The 19,934-nt window shown below is 33.0% G+C and overlaps 1 protein-coding gene across 2 annotated transcripts in view; it reads right to left on the bottom strand.

Moving 5' to 3' along the window:
* SRBD1 (S1 RNA binding domain 1) overlaps nucleotides 1-19,934 on the bottom strand; it is a 301,555-nt gene that overhangs the window by 210,722 nt on the left and 70,899 nt on the right. For both annotated transcript variants that reach the window (XM_051975202.1, XM_051975201.1), the window contains exons 12-15: nucleotides 18,872-18,979; nucleotides 16,666-16,823; nucleotides 7,733-7,823; nucleotides 5,837-5,944 (exon numbers count right to left, since the gene is read on the bottom strand). In XM_051975202.1, the coding sequence (XP_051831162.1) occupies nucleotides 5,837-5,944; nucleotides 7,733-7,823; nucleotides 16,666-16,823; nucleotides 18,872-18,979 (465 nt within the window). The remainder of the gene's footprint in view (nucleotides 1-5,836; nucleotides 5,945-7,732; nucleotides 7,824-16,665; nucleotides 16,824-18,871; nucleotides 18,980-19,934) is intronic.

Here is a 19,934-nt window from a genome sequence, read left to right on the forward strand (position 1 = left end):
ATCTGTTTGCCTCAGTTTCTTCATCTGTAAAATGAGCTAGAGAATGAAATAGCAAGTCACTGTAGCATCTTTTCCAAGAAAACCTCAAATAGGGTAACAAAGTCAGACATGGCTGAAACTATTTTTTAGGGCAGCTAAATGGTGGAATGGGTATAATGCTAGGCCTGCATCCAAGAGTTCAACTCTTGAGGCAGCTAGATAGTGTAGTGGATAGAGTATTGGCCCTGAAGTTAGGAGATCCTGAGTTCAAATCTGGCTTCAGATACTTAACACGTTCTAACTGTGGGACCCCGGGCAACTCACTTAACCTTAAAAAAGAGGGGGAAAGTGTTCAACTCTGGCCTCAGATATTTACTAGCTGTGTGACCCTGGGCAAATTAATTAATTCTTTATTTCTCATTTTCTTCATTTATAAAATGAGCGGGAGATGAAAAAGGCAAACTACTCTAGAATCTTTGTCAAGAAAATACCAAATGAGGTCACAAAAGCTTGGACACAACTGAAAAATAACTGAACAAAGTTACCTATTTCCTCTAGATCAAATACAAACTCAGTAACTGTTTGACTTTGAATAGCTTTCAATGTCTCATTTTACCAGTCAATATCTCCCTATTTGGTTGAACAAAATGATCTTTATTCTCTTTTTCTCATACAATATTCCATCTCCTGCCTCTAGACCTTTGTATAGAATGCCTTCCAACTGTGGAATGAACTTTCTTCTCTACTCTGCTTCTTCTTCAATAATTTTCTTCAAAATTTATCCCAAGAGGTACCTTTTATTTGAGGCCTTCACTGATTCTACCAATTGCTAGTGAAATTTCCAGTGATTAAATTAATACACATGCACATATGTGTGCTTATGTGTGTACAAATATAATGTTACTTCTAAAGAAGTAACTCTTTATTCTTTGAAAGCAGAATTGTTTCAGTGTTGTAATTCAATGCCTAGCAAATAGCACAGCACACCAAGTGCAGATAATAAGCACATAATAGATATTAACTGACTAATGGATATAAGTGGAAGGTATGGGTAAACTAGATGTCCTCTGAGTTCCTTCACATTCTCAGATTCTGTGAATCCTAGCCAAAAAAAAATTTTTTTTAAGTACAACTACTCTACCCACAATAGTAAGTACTTTACCTAAAGTCATATTACAATTATTATTTTGCACTGATCTGAAAATATCCATTTAAGTTGGACCATCACCAACTTAGAAGAACGAACTATGGAGATTGAATGTGTATCAAAGCATACTATTTTCACTTTTTGTTTTGTCTTGTTTTGTTTCTTTCTTGTGTTTTTTCCCTTTTGTTCCAATTTTTCTTTCCCAATAATACTTATATGGAAATATGTTAAAAAGGAATGTATATATATATAACCTATATCAGATTGCTTGCCATATTAGAGAGGAGAAAGATAAGGGAGAGACAAAAAAAAAAGTTTGGAACTAAAAATCTTACCAAAATGAAAGTTAAAAACCATCTTTACATATAGTTGGAAAAATAACATACTATTAAAAAAAAAAAAAAGAATAAAGAATTCTGCTCGAAGAAATGATCAATCATGATTCCAGAGGACTAATGATTAAGAATACTAGTCACTTTCTAAATGAGAAGTGTTTTGGAATGGGATACTTTTGGGTGATGTCATGATCAAGGGTAAAACCCTTTGTGTACATGGCCAAGCAAAGTGAGATGGAGTAGGACACCAAAGAATAAAAGAGGGCAGAGATGTACTGAAATCTGGACTATCAGAAGTAGTATCAATATTAATAAGAACACCAACACTGATGAAATTAACAGAAATGAAAAAGAATAATAGTTATTATCTACTTTGATAATAAAAGCATACTTAATTTGCCAAAAGCAAGTTCCCAAAACAGTAATTTAATTACAAAATAACCATTCCAACTTGAGTCAATACTTTAATCAATAATTTAGATTTTTTTTATTGTTAAGATTTATTTTAAAAAGGAAAACTACATTATGGTTAAAAGCACAATAGAAAATTTTTTTCATTCTCTCCTCTGTACCCTATAAGGTAGTTTTCCTGCTTGTTTGTCTTGAATTTTTATTGTTGCCTCATTTGAAATTATGATTGAAACTAATATTTAGAGTTACCCAAAGCATAAGAAAAAGTTCCTCATCTCCTTATTTTCACTCTGTGTTTCTGTCTATTTTAAATTTTTTAATACTATAAATTTTGAATTTATACAAAAAATTATAATTTAGAATTTTTTTCACTCTTGATATTCTGGAAAATTCACTGTATTATACTCTGTACAGATCTGGTTCTGAGTGGGGCTCAAATATTTAAGAAGCAAATATTTAGAGAAATCAGAAAAGACCCCATTATCCAAACTCCCAAAAAAGGGAAATTCTGACAAGTAAAATGAGAAAAATATATATCTATAAAAGAGAGATACAAAGTTTTTTAAATGCATTGAACAAACACAATAATCTGAAATTCTTATCAAAAATAATAATTATTTTGATTTTTTTTTATATTCTTCACATTTTAATTCACATTTGCAGCGTTACCCCTCCCCCCTGCCACTAAATTTATACCTTAAGGCTTCATTCATCATTAATAATCATTAAGATTATTTCTAGTTTCTCATAATTGCTGAACAGGCAACTTCCCTTTTTTAAAATAATTTTCTTAGTACACATTCTCAGTAATGAGATTACTGAGTCGAGGTTTAATTAGTTGTATAATTCCTACAGTGCAGTGACAAAACACTGCCCCTCCCCCCTATTGCATCAATTTGTATTTTTACTATGAAAGACCTTCTCTACAACCCTACAAATACTTTGTTGTATCAATGTCATTTTCCCCCAATCTGCTAGGTCTCATTATTGAGTTCTTTTAATTATAATTTCCTTGGATTCTGGAGAAATTGAACATTTTTTCAGGTGACATCTGTAATGTGTGTATGTTGTTTAGTCATTCTGTTATATTTGACTCTTTGAGATTCCATGGACCAAAGCACACCAGGTCCTTCTGTCCTTCACTATCTCTCAAAGTCTGTCCAATCTCATGTTTATTGCTTCCAGGACAGTATATAACCATCTCATTATCTGCCATCATCTTCTCTTTTTGGCTTTAATCTTTCCCAACATCAAGGTCTTTTTCAATGAGTCCTATCTTTTCATTATGTTGTTTAAGTAGTTAAGCTTTAGCTTCAGTATTTCATCTTCCAATCACTATTATGAATTAATTTCTTTAAATATTGACTGATTTGATCTCCTTGCTGTCCAAGGGTATCTCAAAATACTTCTCCAGCAATACAATTTGAAAGCATTAATTGTGAGATGCTCAGGTTCCCATATAATCCGATTCTCATAACTGTTCATTACTACTAGAAAAACCCTATCTTTGACTATATGGCCCTTTGTTTGCAAGGAAATGTCTCTGCTTTTTAGAATGCTGGCCAGATTTGACATAGCTTTCCTTCCAAAGAGCTAGCAGCTTAATTTTAAGGTTACATTCATTGTCTGCAGTGATCTTTGAGCCCAAGAATATAAACTCTAACACTGCTTCCATTACTTCTCCCTCTATTTGCCAGAAAGTGACAGGACCAGTTGCCAAGATCTTAGTTTTTGATGTTAAACTTCAAGTCAGTTTTTACATTCTCCTCTTTCACCCTCATCAAAAATCTTCTTAATTCTTCTTCACTTTGTGACATCACAGTTGTAATATCTGAGTTACAGTGCAAACAGAGTTACATATCTAAAACTGCTAATATTTTCTCCAGTCATCTTAATTCCAGCTTTTGATTCATCCAGTCTGGCATTTCACATGATGTAATCTGCATATAAGTTAAATAAAGTGACAATATATACAGCCTTGTCTTACTCCTTTTCCCATCTTAAACCAATCAGCTATTCCATGCTTAGTTCTATTTTTTCTTGGCCTACATACACGTTCCTCAGGAGATGAGATGAGATGATCTGGTATTCTCATTTCTTTGAGGACTTGCCACAATTGGTTTGTGATCCATAGTCACAGGCTTTAGTGTAATCAATAAAGCAGAATAAGATGTTTTTATAGAACTTCTTTGCTTTCTCCATATTCCAGTGAATGTTGACGATATGATATCTAGTTCCATTGCCTCTGAAAAACAGCTGGCTGTTCTGGTAATTCTCAGTTCGTGTATTGGTGAAGTCTAGCCTGCAAAATATTAAGTATAACCTTGCTGGCATGTAAAATAAGCACAATTACTCAGTAATTTGAATAGTCCTTGGCATTGCTCTTTTTTTAAGAGTGGGATATAGAAAAGATCATCTTTTCCAATCCAGAGGTTACTGTTAAGTTTTCCAAATCTGCTGGCATACTGAATGCAGTGCTTTAATAGAATCGTATTTTAGGGTTTTAAATGGCTCAGCTGGAATAGTATCACCTCTGCTAACCTTATTATTAGCATTGTTCCTTAAGTCCCAGTCAACTTCATTCTCCAGACTGTATGGTTCTAAACCAGTAATTACACAGTTATGGTTAACAGTGGTTAATACTGATGCTAAACGTATATTGTATCTAGGATATACTGCAACATATCTAACATATATAGGACTGCTTGCCATCTAGGGGAGGGGGTGGAGGGAGAGAGGGGAAAAACCGAAACAGAAGCGGGTGCAAGGGATAATGTGGTAAAAAATTACCCTGGCATGGATTCTGTCAATATAAAATTATTATTAAATAAAATAAAATTAAAAAAAAAAAAAAAAAAACAACACCACTGATGCTAAAAAATATTTCCTAGGGCAGCTAGATGGCACAATAGATAAAGCACCAGCCCTAAAGTCAGGAGGACCTGAGTTCAAATCTGACCTCAAGACACTTAACACTTCCAAACTGTGTGACCCTAGGCAAGTCACTAAACCCCAATTGCCTCAGCAAAATAAATAGATAGATAAAAATGAAAAATATTTCTCGTATACTTTTCTTATATATTTTGCCACCTCTTCTACTTCTGTTTAGTTCCTATACTTTTTACCATTTATCATGCCCATTTTTACATGAAACATTTCTTTGATAGATCTTAATTTTCTTAAAGAGTTCCATTCCTTTCCCATTCTGTTGCTTTCTTCTATTACTTTCTTTATATTGATCATTTCAGAGAACAATCTTTCACTTTCCTTCTTTTCTTAGCCATTTGTAATATGTCATCAGACAGTTATTTTGCTTTTTTGATCTTCTTTTTCTTTGGAATATTTTTTGTTGCTACTTCCTATATACAATATCACAAAACTTTATTCATAGCTCTTCAGGCACTCTAAGAGATCTATTCATCACATCTACTTCATATTCACAATGTATATATACTGTTACATAAATTATCAATGCATATCCTGTCTAAAGATTTTGTGCACTTCATTTAAACTGAATCTGATAAAAAAGACAAATGAAAACCAAACAAGAAGAACTTCTTTAAAGTATTGCTTTCATCTTAATTTATAAAGTACTTCCAAACCAACAAGTTAAAACTTAAGAGAAAAATAGTTCTAGCAATCACAATCTGCATTTCCTCAAATTCCTTACTACTTACGGTGGGGCCAGATAATTCCAGCTTTATATTCTGTTATAAGTTCAAGGAATCCTGACTTTCTGCTACTTCATCTATTCTAAGGAATACTTTGACTTCACCTCTGCTATTACACAGCATTAGGGGAAACATCTTTGGCCTCACTATGTCACTTAGAACAGCAACTTATGAGCAATACTAATCTCTTCAAATAAAAAGACACCAAAAAATGTGAGAAAAAGAAGATGCCAGAAGAAAAGTTACAACCACTATCAAAACATATTCTGAAACAAATCCTAAAACATGCTTACCAGTAAACAACATCCAGGGGTGCAAAGTATTTCTTCATTATCAGATCTGCAAAGTAAGCTTCTGTTTCACGGCAGGCAGTTCCATTTCCAATCACTATAGTACTGCAGCTTTAAAAGTAAAAAAATAAAGTTTCACAGAAGTAGCAAAGGTCTTATCTTCACAATTAGCAATGAGAAAATGCATTCCAAAGCAGATACTCTGATAGGTACCTCTGTTTTTTAACATATCCTAACAGCCTGTGCATTATCTCATACTAGTTAAAAGGGAGGGATATTGTTCAAGTAAAATTTTCCTTCAATTGAAAAAGGATGATGATAATCACCATTACCATCACCATCATTGTCTATTGGAATATAGGGGAACTGTTTGATCTCCAGTTGCCACTGTCAGGTGGCTCCCATGTATTCCAACAGCTCTCAGCCAACATATGGCACCTGAACATGGGATAAAAATTACAAGAAGAACCAGAACTGTTCATGAGAAGGATCTTTCCAGAATTCCTTTGGTAACCTGCGGGGAAGGAAAGGAAGAAGAGCCCTGTCAGACTTTTTTAGGCGGGATAATCAAAATGCCTCTTCTGATTATAGTCCTTTTCTCCATTTGAAAGTTTGCCTCCATGATAAGATCAACACCTGCTACAACCATCTAGAAGTGATAGTGCCGCTTGCATTTCTCAATGTGAGAACCATGCCGTGGGGGGGGGAAATAACAGCAAAAAACAGGGAATTGTTAAAGAACAGGTCAATCTCCGAGAGCCTCCACAGCTGTGGATCATAACATCTGAAGGCGTTGCAGGGCAGCCTTTGCTGACATAGGTGTTGCGGACTGGGAATGAGATAAATTGGAGGCAGAGGGAAGAGAAGGGAGGTCAGACAATGCAACGGCCTCTCAGTCAAAGTCCTCTGACTTTGTATCATCCTCTCACAAGAGGAGATCCATTCTGGGCTGGATCTCCAGCAGCCATTGTCAGGTGGATCCTGTGTATTCCAACAGCTCCCGTGTATTTCTACAGTCGTTGTCTTCAAAAAGAGACTTTTACTTTTTATCCACATGCCCCATGTTTCCAACATAATCAGTTTTCCTTTTGACTTGGAAACTTGACAGCATTAAAAGAAATGGTCACTAAAATGCTACCAAACTAGAATTTGAAAGCACATGACATCACATGGCCTTAAGCAGAAACAGATAAAAATGTCACTTGGTCAAGAATTCAAACTTAATCTCAAATATTCACTGTCCATCAAGGTCCTAATACAACTAGTAAAACATTTCATATGTTCTAAGATGGTCCCCACCTACAACAAAGGAATGGACCAGATGAGTTCTCTTGTCAACTAAAGATTCTTTAACTGTAAATGTTTGTCCTATATTCATCATTTTCTGTCCTATATTTTGTCCTACATTCATCATTTCCTAGATGTCCATGGTGATATACAGTATTTTACACAGTATTTCTCTTGCTAATACTTGTGCTCATAAGACTAAGAAATATAAGCCTGACATGATACTTGTTACTATATTTCCTCAAAAAATGGCTCTTAAGAAGCAAAACATTCAAAAATTGTAACAAAGAACTTCATAGCTAATAGCATAATTACTCATATTTACAAGGAACTCCTATGACCTGTCTATAGGTAAAATGAATCTATTTCCTTAAAAGTACCAAGACAATCTTAATTAGAAGAATAAAATAAGTTACTAGATATATCATTCCTTTTTTAGTAAACAAAAATATTTTCTTTGAGTTTTCAAATACCCTCTCTCTTGAGATGTGGCTTTTTATGTGATGCCCTCTTTCCACTTAAATAAAGGCTTTTCGTCTTTACATTCACAGCTTTATAAGCCCTCATGGTTGCATACACTATAGAAGTACCCAGAAAGTTATGTTTTCATACTTGAAATTCAGCAACAGTCTTTTTATCTTTTCTGCTTCTCGGAATCCTTCTCCTGAATGCAAGTAGACGACATCAGTGTGAAGTATCTGACCTTCAAGAAATAAAAAATGAAAGCCATTTGTTGAAAATTAAAAAAAATCAAAGACACTATCAGTCAGAGTAGATCCAAACTTAAAATTTGGCAAGTTTTAGGAGGAAAGAGGAATATTTTAATTGTCATTTCAAAAAGAATTTGGATTACATTCATTAAATCAGAATATCCCTGTGAATTTGAGTGTTGCCACTGTCTAGGTCACAAAGACAACATCACATAGTATCTTCCTCCTTTCCAAGAACCACTAAGTACAAAAAGATATATGGGTGTTCTAGCTATTTGGTAGTAAATTACTTGGCCATGAAAACTTAAGAAACTAAGAAACATTTAAAATAGTCTGAAGTCTTAGGCAATTATCTTCTGCTTCTTCGGGGAAGAAATGGCAGAAAAGAAGGCAGAAAGTGCTAAGAATCAAAGTTTTTAAACTATACATGTATATTGTATGTATACTGATTTAACTATAAGGGTTTTTTTGAGATTTACTTTTTTTCCCTTAATTACATGTAAACAAAAAATTTTAATATTCTTTTTAATTTAGTTACATATTCTTTCCCTTTTTCTTTTCCCTCCTTGAAAAGGCAAGCAACATATTTAACATATATAGGACTGCTTGCCATCTAGGGGAGGGGGTGGAGGGAGGAAGGGGAAAAATCGGAACAGAAGTGAGTGCAAGGGATAATGTTGTAAAAAATTACCTGACATGCGTTCTGTCAATAAAAAGTTATCATAAAATAATTAATTAACTAATTAATTAATTTAAAAAGAAAAAAAGAAAAGGCAAACAATTTGATATAGATAATACATAAGCAATCATGTTGAATATTTCCATTTCAGGCATATGACAAAAGAAAAGGCAGATTAAAAAAAAAAGTATACTTCAATTGTCATTCAGACTTCATCAGTTCTTTCTATGGAAGTGGACAGCATTTTTCAATTATCAGTCCTTTAGATTGTTTTGGATCACTGTACCTAAGTCATTCATATGATTATTGTAAAACATCACTAAGCCTGTGTACAATATTTTCCTAGTTCTATCCATTTTACTTTGCACCAGTTCATGTAAGTCTTTCCAGATTATTTTGTAAGCATTCTGCTTGTTACTTCTTATATCACAATAGTATCTCATCATAATCATATTTCACACCTCATTTAGCCTTTCCCCATTTGATGGGCATCCCCACATTCTTTTCCACACACACAAAAAAAAAAGGTTGTTAAAAATATGTTTAAGTATAGGCCCATTTTCTTGGGATATATATACCTACCAGCAATATTTCTGGGCCAAAAGATATGCCCAGTTTTTATTGCCTTCTGGCCATAGTTTCAAATTAACTTTGGGTCTTCTAAACATAAAATCTTTATGCAATGACAAACAACTTATTACTGAGGGGACAGAGTAGACAATTTTTAAATTTTTACTACAAAAAACAAAGTAGAAAATTACAGTTAAAGGTAGTATTTACTCACTGTTTCTCCTTGGAAATATAATTAAAGATATTCTTAGACTTGGTTTTATCTTGCATCCAAAGACAATAAAAACACTACTTTATACGTTCTGGATCATTTTGAATTCTAGTGCTCAAGATGAACTTAAACAAAAAAGACCTTCTGAAGAAAACTTCAGTTTTTTTGCACTCATATAGTAGCAAAGGATGAGAAGATAAATTATTTGAAGAATGAAATAAAATGCATAATATTCTACAAATTAAGTAAATATACACTTTAATATGCAGTGAGTTTATTCAGTTTTAATTCATTAAGTTGGGCATAAGGGAGGAATGCAAAAAAAAAATTGAAAAATGTGACTCAGGAGTAACAAAAGAAACTCAAGATTTGTGAATGACACTGAAGCCCCACCCTATATACATCATACACATCGTCTTCAAGAACATCTTAGGAGGTGGTAACTGTAACATAACAATAGCATCATATAAAAATTTACATGATTCTTTAATGTTTGCAGTATACTTATTATTTCATTTGATGTACACGAAAGCCTCTTAAACTATGAGTCGTGATCCCATATGGGATTTTGTAACTGAATGTGAGGGTATGAAATTATGATTTATTATCAAAAAATATTTGATTCATATGCCTGTTTTGTACCTTTACAATTCTCAGGCAAAAAAGGAGTCACAAGTAGAAAAAATTTAGGAAGCCCTGATCTAGACAATAACTATTAAGAAAGGTGACATCAATTATTATCCTCATTCCAGAGAAGAGGAAACTAAGGTTCTGAAAGGCTACATAAGTAAACCTAGGCTACAGAACTACTCTCTTATACATGAAATCAAGTCAAAAATCATCTTTTAAATGCTTATTATGTGCCAAGCACTAAGACATAAAGAAAAAAAAAAAACTTAGACAGAAAACAACTGTTTAATAATATATGAGTCATTACTGAATTATGTCTATATACAGACCATCAACTTGTTAGAACAAGGATCAAAATCAATACCAAATTTAAAAAAAAGATAAAATGAAGACATTGTAATTAAAAACAATTTCAATTTGGTCAATTTCAAAGAGCTATGGGCCCACACAATAAGGGAAAATGGATAATGAAGCAGTTAGTGTGTTTCAAAGATTAATACCATTTCCTATGCAACTATAACCTGTTTATAGCAAAATCAGAACAACAAGGAAATTAAAGCTTAGAAGTCAACTTGGCCAGTAAGCATTTGATTTCCTTTTCAAATGGAAAGACATGGCAAGCAAGAAAATAGGCAAAGTTTTATAAAGGAAGATAAAAAAAGATTATTAGTAATGGCAAAATGAAAAGAGTTAGCTCTTCCTTTAAGTGGAAAAAAAATCCAAGGTCATCTATCACAAATTCCCACCTCTCTCCTCCGTATCTCAAACCTCTTCAACATCATCTCCAATCCTTTCATCCTTGGCTCTTGAATCCATAATGAGGTAGATCTACTTACTCTATAACTTGTGCGCTTAAATCAGTCCTCTTCTTTTTCTACCATGAACTATCCCTTCAATTCCAGGTCCATCATCACATTCAATTTTTCCTTATCCATCAAGTCCTCTTTGCTGCTCAGAACTGTAGCTCATATCTTTCCCCCCACCCTTTTGAAAACCATTCTACACTTCCCATTTATGGCTTTCAACCAGACTATTTAATTGAAACTACTCTCTCTAAAGGTAACCAACAATCTCTTAAGGGCTAAATTAATAATCTTTTCTTAGTCCTCATTCTAGTTAATCTCTCTGAACATAGTAACACTGTTGACTACACTCTTTGCTTCTATGACATTCTCTGATGCCTGATTCTTAAGACACTTTGTGGCACCATTCCCTTCTACCACCAAGAATAAGTAATTTCCAAATGTTCTGTCCAAGACTATCTCCACTCTTTTTCTCTACAAATTCTAACCTGAGATCTCATTAGCTATCCTAGATTGAATTAATATCTCTAAGCAGATAAGCCTAATTATACAATTTGAATATCTCCCTTTAACTCCAGTCTTGTAAAATCAATTTTCTCCTAAGCATCAGCATCTCAAGGACTTATATCATGAATCAACATATCCAAAACAATGCATTGTCTTTCCCCCCAAAATGCACCTTGCATTCGTACTTTTCAGTTTCTAAGGATACAATCATCTTTTCAGTAAAATAAATTAATAACTCATATCATCCCTGACAATTCTTTCTTCTTTCTGTCAACTCCTTTCAATTCTACCTTTACCATATCTTTATCATTCATCTCCTTCTCTTCACCCACCCACTACCTAATCTCTATTCTAGCTTCAGACCCTCATCACATCTCATCTAGCCTACTGTAACAACCTTAGACTTGATTTCCTTGTTATCACTCCCTGCACTCTCCAGGTCTACTTCCACATAGCTACTAAATTAATATTTTTAAAATATAGATCTATTTGTGTCACAACCCCATTCATTTCAGTGGCTCACTATGATCTTTGAAAAAAAAAAAAAAAAAAAGCAATGCAAATCTTCAGCTAAGCTCTCCATAACTGTATTCCCACCTAATTTTCCAGTCTTATTTTATATTATTCCCTTTAATGCACTGTTCATTTACCTACAACTTATTTGCCAATCTCTTTCCATAGTTCTTTCAGCTGTCATCTCCTTCATTATGCTTTTACAGATCTCAATTGCTTATGCTTTTGCCTCCTAAAAATAAATTTGTATTTAATTATGTATATGCATGATGTATTCCCCCTAAAAACTGAAAGTTCCTTGAGAGCAGGGCCTTTTTGTTTTGTCTTTGTGTCTCCCCACAGGGCCTAGCACAATGCTTTGAATAGAGCAGATATTTGGAAGCACAGACAAAAGATCTAGAAAATGCAGGAACAAAATCTTCATCAAGAAATCCAAGGAAAGAACCACCGTAAATCATTATTCTAAAGTAAAGCAATAGATCAGCAGGGGAATACAGAAGTCTGTGGGGACTAGGAAAGAGCAAGGAGAAGCAAAACAACACTAGAGCAAACAAATGAAAGGATGACTTAGAACCAGGGGAAAAAAAGTCAATCAAAAAAACCAACTTATCAGACCATAAGCTCTATAATTCTGTACCCAGATCCAAGACAGATTGAGGAAGAGATGATGGGTGAGGAGCCATCATGGGTTGTTACTGAGCAAGGAACAAAGTTAAAAGGAAGCAGCAAGTATAAGGCTCTGACATCAGGAGAGCAGCAGGGTCAAAGTATCAGCATCAATCAGACTCTAAAATCTAAAGAGGAATAAGCAGAATAAAAATTCCAGACCAGAGAGGAACCTGCAGATCTATCACTGAACCACCAGAGCTTTCTAGCTGATTGATAGTGGCTGAAGTCAGTATCAATCTACTGGCTTCTAGTCACCCAGATTCACAACCTAGTTTTCATCCTTGATTCTTCACTATATATATACTTTATAACATATATACTTTTTATATATATGTATATTATATTTATAACATATTATATATATAATTTATATTTTAAATATACAGTCAAATCTTACTATTTCTACTTCCACAACATCTCTGCAACTGTCCTCTTCTCTCAATTTACACAACTATCTTATTCTGAGTCCTAATCATTTCTGAACTGGATTTTTGCCAATAGGGCCTGTGTTTCAGGCATGTTATTATTCCAATCCATCTTCCACAGAACTGCCAAAATGATTATCCTTAAAAACCAGGTCTGATCATTTCATTCCTTTTCCCAATATGCAGTAATGGATCCCCATGACATTTAGGATCAAATATAAATTCTCTATTTGGAATTTGAAGCTCTTCAAAACCTGTCCACTCCTTGCCTTTGCAGACAATTACACATGATAATCCTTCATGCACTTTATGCCCTAAATTGGCCTTATTTTCTACAATCCATTTCAAATCTAACTATTTATGCATTATCTTTCCCTTATGCCAGAAATATGCACTTCCTATTCATCCTCATCTTCTACAATCCCTAAATTCCTTCAAGACTCAAAACAAATCAACTTCTGATTTTGTTGAATCCCTAATTTGTTGTTATATTTCAATAACATCCCACTTTCTGTCACCTTTCCTTGGGGTTGTCTTGGCAAAGACACTAGAGTGGTTTGCCACTTCCTTCTCCAGCTCATTTTATAGATGAGGAACTGAAGCAGAATTAAATGACTTGCTGAAGGTCACACAAATGAAGTATGTTGAGAGATTTGAATTCAAAAAGATGAGTTTTCTGACTATAGACTCAGCACTTTATCCACTGCACAACCTTGCTGCTCCTAAATATTTGATTACACTGCATCTGTTTTGTATATTAGATATATTTATAAGTGTACATTTACCCCCAACTAAAATGTAAATTCCTCAAGAATAGAAAATGTTCCATTTTTAACCCTTATAGCCTCCATTTAACATAGTGCCTAAAATATAATAATCAATGATTGCTGATGATTTTCCTCTTTTGCTCAGAAAAGCCAAGTGAAATGAGTTATTTGCACTATTTATTAAACTTGCAAATGATTAAAATCAATTTAATACTGTTATGTGGAAGTTTCTGTTGTCTGCTGTGAAAAACTGATTAATTTTCCATTATTTTTTCATTTATTGTTCACACATCTATAAAACAAGACTTGGGACACTCATGGGAGATAGCTTGTTACAGGAGAAAGACTTTAAACTGACATTATATTGAATTAATGTGAGGGGTTTTTTTAACAATTAAAATATATAATGGAATTTTTTTTTTGTACTTTTTAGTAAGTTGGAAGATTGTAAGGATACTGTTTATTAAAATCTGCCCTGCTTGATATTAATAATATCAAGCTAACCTTAAGTAAAGCTTAGTGACTACTGCTGTCTCCTCATTTTACAGATGATGAAACTGAAGGCTAGAGGGGTTAAGCCTTATATTTAACTACCAAAAGTGGCAAAGTTGAACCAGCTCCTTCACCTGTAGCAAACGCCTCCTAAAGCTGATGATACCTATAAAGGTTATAATAGCTGTGAAGAAAACATTTTGTAAACCATGAAGTACAAGTTAAATACTACACTATTTTAAACACTGTCCTCATTTAGGTTTGGGTTTTTTGTTTTGTTTTGTTTTGTTTTTAAACAGATCCACTAAGTAATATGTACATCAAAAAGAAAATAGTTGACTATACTATATTTTCTAACTCAAGAGTGAGAATATTTTCCTTTTAGCAATTTTGCAGGTAGATTTCTTAACTGAGATCATTAACACCACTTGGGATTTAAGGACTTTAAAAAGCAACTATTTAACTTCTTAGAGAGATAAGCAATCAAAAAGCATAAATATAAATTAAATAAGATTGTTATACCTCCAGTTCACAAAAATTATGAAGGAAGAATGGCTTATTATAAACACCCTCATGTTAAGAGTTCATTATGTTTTTCATTGACAAATGTAGCTCCCTTTGTTGGAAAATTAATTTTTAAAAGGGGGAAGAAAATTATTTCTAAAGACATGTATCAATTAAGTTCCATAAATATTTTCTAAAAGGGGGTTTAATAGTTGCAATTTTTAATTTTTATATACATATATTGTGGAAAAACCAAAATCACTAAATGTCTAGTGATGTAATAATTACTTAGGATGAAGTAAATTTATTAATGTGAACATCAGAATATTTTACATCTTTAAAAGAAACTTTTAACATATATTTTGCTTCAATCACTTATATTTTAAAGAATTTATCATTGAGTTCAAAAGATTTTGATGCACATTCTTTGATTCTTTACCATAAAACCATATTTCATGAGAATAGATAAAAAGCATACTTTCGATGTACCATTCATTTTCCTAAATATACCCTAATCTTTCAATCCAGTAATTTCTTATGCAATCGAAAGTATGTTTATTTTCATCATTTGAATACATTTCTTAAATCTTACCTGACTTATGTGGCATACACTGCCATACTATTCAATCAACATAAGGCTTTAATTCTAGAACAATTCAGTTTCTACATATATCAATATATTTAGCAGACTTCATCATTCCCTCAATGAGGAAAGGATTTCCAGGCCCACTGGAAGTTAAAAAAATTTCTCAATACATTTTGGCAAAGTAGATCCATTTGGACTTCTGGCTACAGTTTTGGCATAACTTTGAATGAAAAAGTAATTTTCTTCAGTAAAAATAATCTTTTTTTCAACTCCACGGAAAAACTTTCCATCTCTTCTTGCACAGGACAAAGCATTTTTTCTTCAAAACAATGGTTATCAGGTCATTTTAAACTGATTCTTCTAATTTCAAAAAGTCTATGCCATACTGTAGAAGCATAAATATCATTTTCTCTTTGAAAGAGTATTGTTGCTTTCTTTGGATTACGCTGTTCAGCAGCAAAAATCTGTCAGTCCTTAAAAAAAAAAAATCTGTTGGCTTTTTGTTTGTTTGTTTGGGAGTCCATTTTCTTTTGAGCTGAACTAATCATATACCATAATGAACTTCAAAAATTCTTGAAACATTTTCTATATCAGCAATGTTACAAATATCTCTAACAAAATAAAAGTATTCTTTAAGAGTCATAACTCTAGTAAATTTCCTTGAAGAATATCCATTGTTAAAAAAAGAATAATTAACATAAAAAAACAAAAGCTAACCCCAAACCTAAAAAACCCTAATCCTAACCCTAACCCAACCCTAACCTTAACCATAAAAATGTTCTCAGTCTTCTGATTCCACTGTTTAGTATACCAAAGACAAATCTAAATATACCAGCTCAATCTGATTTCATCTGGCCAAAATCAGACATTCTTCATCAGCCTGGTGACAGTAAAAGAATACATACAAACATTGTTATCAAAAAATATTAAGTTATTTCAAAATGACTGTCCCAAGTAATTCACATACCACTGTAAGAATTTAAGAGCTCATCCTAAGTCCAAAAGCAGTACCTTAGCTAAAGAGTATGAGTTTTAACTCACCATGCCTGTCATGGGAAATAAATGTTTTACATTCTTTCCAATCCTTCCAAAAAAAGTATTATTTAACTTAAGCTATAAGAAACACAATCACAAGCCATGATTAAACTCAAAAATCCTTTACTTATTACCATGCAAAACCAAATACATATAACAAAATCTTGCCAAAGTATAGCAACTTTTAATATTGTAAAAAATTCAAATGACCAGTTAATGCTCAATATGCTCACGTAAAGGGAGAAATAAAGTCAGAAGAATAGAAAAACTCAATTAACCAGTATAAGGAATACTAAAAACAACTAAGATCTTATCTCCTAGGAGTTTTAGTAGCTTTGAGAAAAATAAAGTTGGTATTTATAACCTTTTAAAAACTTTCAGCTAAAATATAATTATTATAAGCTGTATTAGATATTCATAGGAAATATTAAGAGAAGTACTCACTGGTGGGAGAAATAATAGCTAACTTGCAACCATGCTTGTAACCAGGATCTACTCCCATCAAGGTTCGTCCTGGAACAGGGCTTGTTAGAAGCAGTTGTCTGAGGTTTCTTCCAAACATCATTATTGATTCCTTCTCTGCATCTGATGTGAGTTTTGATCTTAGAAGGCACATTCCCACAAAAAAAAAAAAAAAATTGTTAGGTTTTTTTTTCCTAATTAACAATCCTAGAAAAAAAAATCAAAAACGGATTTACCCAATTATTTTTCCAGAGCTTTTATTGGAACAAATATATTTATTGAGAGAAATACCAAACCAAAGAATTGTTTCAAGTATCTTTTTGTTATTGAGAAGAAAGCTAGCCTAGGAGGGGAAAAGATCACACCACAAGCAGAATTCAAGTCCTATCTATGATTCATATTGGCTGAATGACCCAAGGCAAGCCACAAAATCTCTCATTATTCTAAGCAACATGATCCAGAAACAGATTTGTATTGACAAAAAATTTCTCAGCAAAAGCTCCAAATATTGATAAAATAATGTTGTTCAGTTTTTTCAATCATGTCTGACACTTTGTGACCTCATTTGGTGTTTTCTTAGCAAAAATACTGGAGTGGTTGATCATTTCTTTCTCCAGTTCATTTTCCAGATAAGGAAACTGAGGCAACAAGGTTAAGTGACTTACCCAGGGTCACCCAGCCAATCAATATCTGAAATCAGATTTTAACTCAGGTCATGCTGACTCCATGTTCAGCACGCACCCCATCTACTATACCAGCTAACAGCCCTGAAAAAAATCATATATACAATCAAAAAATTTTTGTTCATTAATGCATTACACGAAATTTCATGCAAAATTTCAAAGCACTCTCTCTCTACCTATAAACTTTTTCCCCCTATATTTTCTCCTCACAATTCGTCTTCACACAAAGTCACCATGTGATGGGGAAACAATGAAAGAGACAGGGGAGAAGGGGTGCATAAAACATAATATATTAAGAAATAGAAATGCATTGCTATGGTATAAAAGCAAAATGCAAAAGGAAATAAACAGTAAAATAATACTGAAGACACATGATGATCTTTCCAAATTTTTCATTCAAGCAATTAATCAAATTTTCATTCACATTTCTTTTTTCATTATCCGTCTACCTTTGAAAAATGAGATGAGACTTGAAACCACAGCTACTGATTACCACAAGACTGAAACAGCAGATGGTGGGAATAACTGAAAGCTAGGGCTTCAAAAAGTAAGACTGAAAACAGATAAAGATGCAAAGGACTTGAGAAAAGAGGATGGTGTAGAGCTGAACAAATTCACTAAAGGTTTAAGATAAACATGAAAGATGTGTACCTAATACAACCTGTACATAATTGAAATTTCTTTCCTTTTCTTAATCAAGAGAACATAAAGTCCCAATATAGCCTTAGAAAAATTCTGCTGAATGACTTAAAAGAAAAAGATAGAAATTATTCTTTTGAAAATTAAAAAGTTTTAGATTAAGAGTTAAGAAAATGTGAAAATAAAGAAGCATATGGGGTTCAGCAAGGAGTTGCACATATGTGTTGAAATATTCTATTTGACAACTTTCTTTCAAACTCCCAGCCCCAGACTCTCCTGAAGTAGACATCCAAATGCATTGATGAAAGAACACTGACTGTTAGATATTATGGGTATAATGAAGATTCAACTGAATCCTTAAAAACCAAAGTAATCCTTGTCCAAATATTAATGTATAGCAAATAATGTTTGAATCTAAAAATAAATTACCAAAGTTAAAAAGAGAAAGGAGTAGTAAGAATTAGCTAATAAGATGTTAAAATAAGGACACCTTGGCTTTTTTCTCATCTCTCACTTGCTAAAAACTCATCTGTTTAATCTTCTGGCTTTTATTATCATTACCAGCACAGTAATAGACTGGTACCAAAGGATTAGAAATGCAACATATCAAAAGATCACATATTGCCAACAGAAGTGCAACTCATATAGCAAGAGTTATTTTAAGATCTACTTTTAGGAGCTCCAAAACAGAGCAATGAGGATTCATATCAAGATGTTTCTTTTATTAGATAATTATTGGGTAAATTCTAAAAAACAAGTTCTCTGTGTGTGTATGTCTGTGAGAGAATGAAACAAAAAGAGACAATCAGACAGACAGAATGAGAGAGACAAAGAAAGAGGAAGAAGAAAGCATATGTGCTATGTACCTGTATTCTCTACAGAGAAGAGGATAAATGAGACGTTTGTAAGCATCCTCTACTGAATCATGTAAGATCTTCATTAATTCCGGCCTGGCAAATCTTAAAGGTCTCCACCTGCAGAAAAGAAAAACAAGTGTTGAAATCATACAACAAAAGCAAAAATATGCAATGATAAGGAAAAGGGGAACAATAAAAAAAGAAGTCCACTTTCAGAAAGGAAGCCATAAAAGTAAGTAAACTATAAAATAACTATGAAAGGGAAGTGGGAAAGGAAAATTAGTAAACACTGATAAATATTAGTAAATATTTAAAGAACAATTAATACTTATGCCATATATTACTATCAATATTTTAGAGAAGAAAGCCCTCTACCAAATTCATTTTACAAAAGAAATATAGTCTTAATAACTCAATCAGGGAGTAAGCACAATGTGAGAATTTAAAACCAGTGTCCTAATGAATGATAGGAAATTAAAGATACTCTAGCAAAAGGATACCAAAAAAACAAAGAGATGTGTATATACGTTTATATAAAATATTTTCACTATGAGGCAGACCTATTTCAATATTGAAGAAACTAACTTAAAAAAACATATTAAAAAAATGATATATCAAAAAAAGTAGGAAAAGCCTTTTAAAAACGTAACTCATTTATAATAATAATACCTAGGAAGATGGCAGAGTAGTTCAAAAAATTTTCAGCTCTCCAAATTTCCTCCACAGAAAAAGACAGAACATTGCCTCAGAGAAAAAGTAGAACCAGCAGAAATAAATAAAAGTCAAGTAAAGCAATTGTTCTCTTAAGAAAACCCAAGAAGACTATATGGAAGAAGTGATATCCAGCAGCAGAAGTTGTACAAAGTTAAGTGCAAACACTTTCAGGCCAATTCCATGGACTTAAAAAAATAATAAGTCCTAGGGACAGTTGGGATTGGGACAAACCCTCAGCCTTAGAAACCTTACAAACACTGTGGGGGTTTGACCCTTGGACAGGAAAAGATTGAAGGACCTTTTTATTATGGTAACTGGAGAAAAAGGTATAGAGGAACTGCACGTTTAACATGTAGTG

The sequence above is a fragment of the Antechinus flavipes genome, chromosome 2, assembly GCF_016432865.1.
Source record: "Antechinus flavipes isolate AdamAnt ecotype Samford, QLD, Australia chromosome 2, AdamAnt_v2, whole genome shotgun sequence".
NCBI classification, from domain to species: Eukaryota; Metazoa; Chordata; class Mammalia; order Dasyuromorphia; family Dasyuridae; genus Antechinus; species Antechinus flavipes.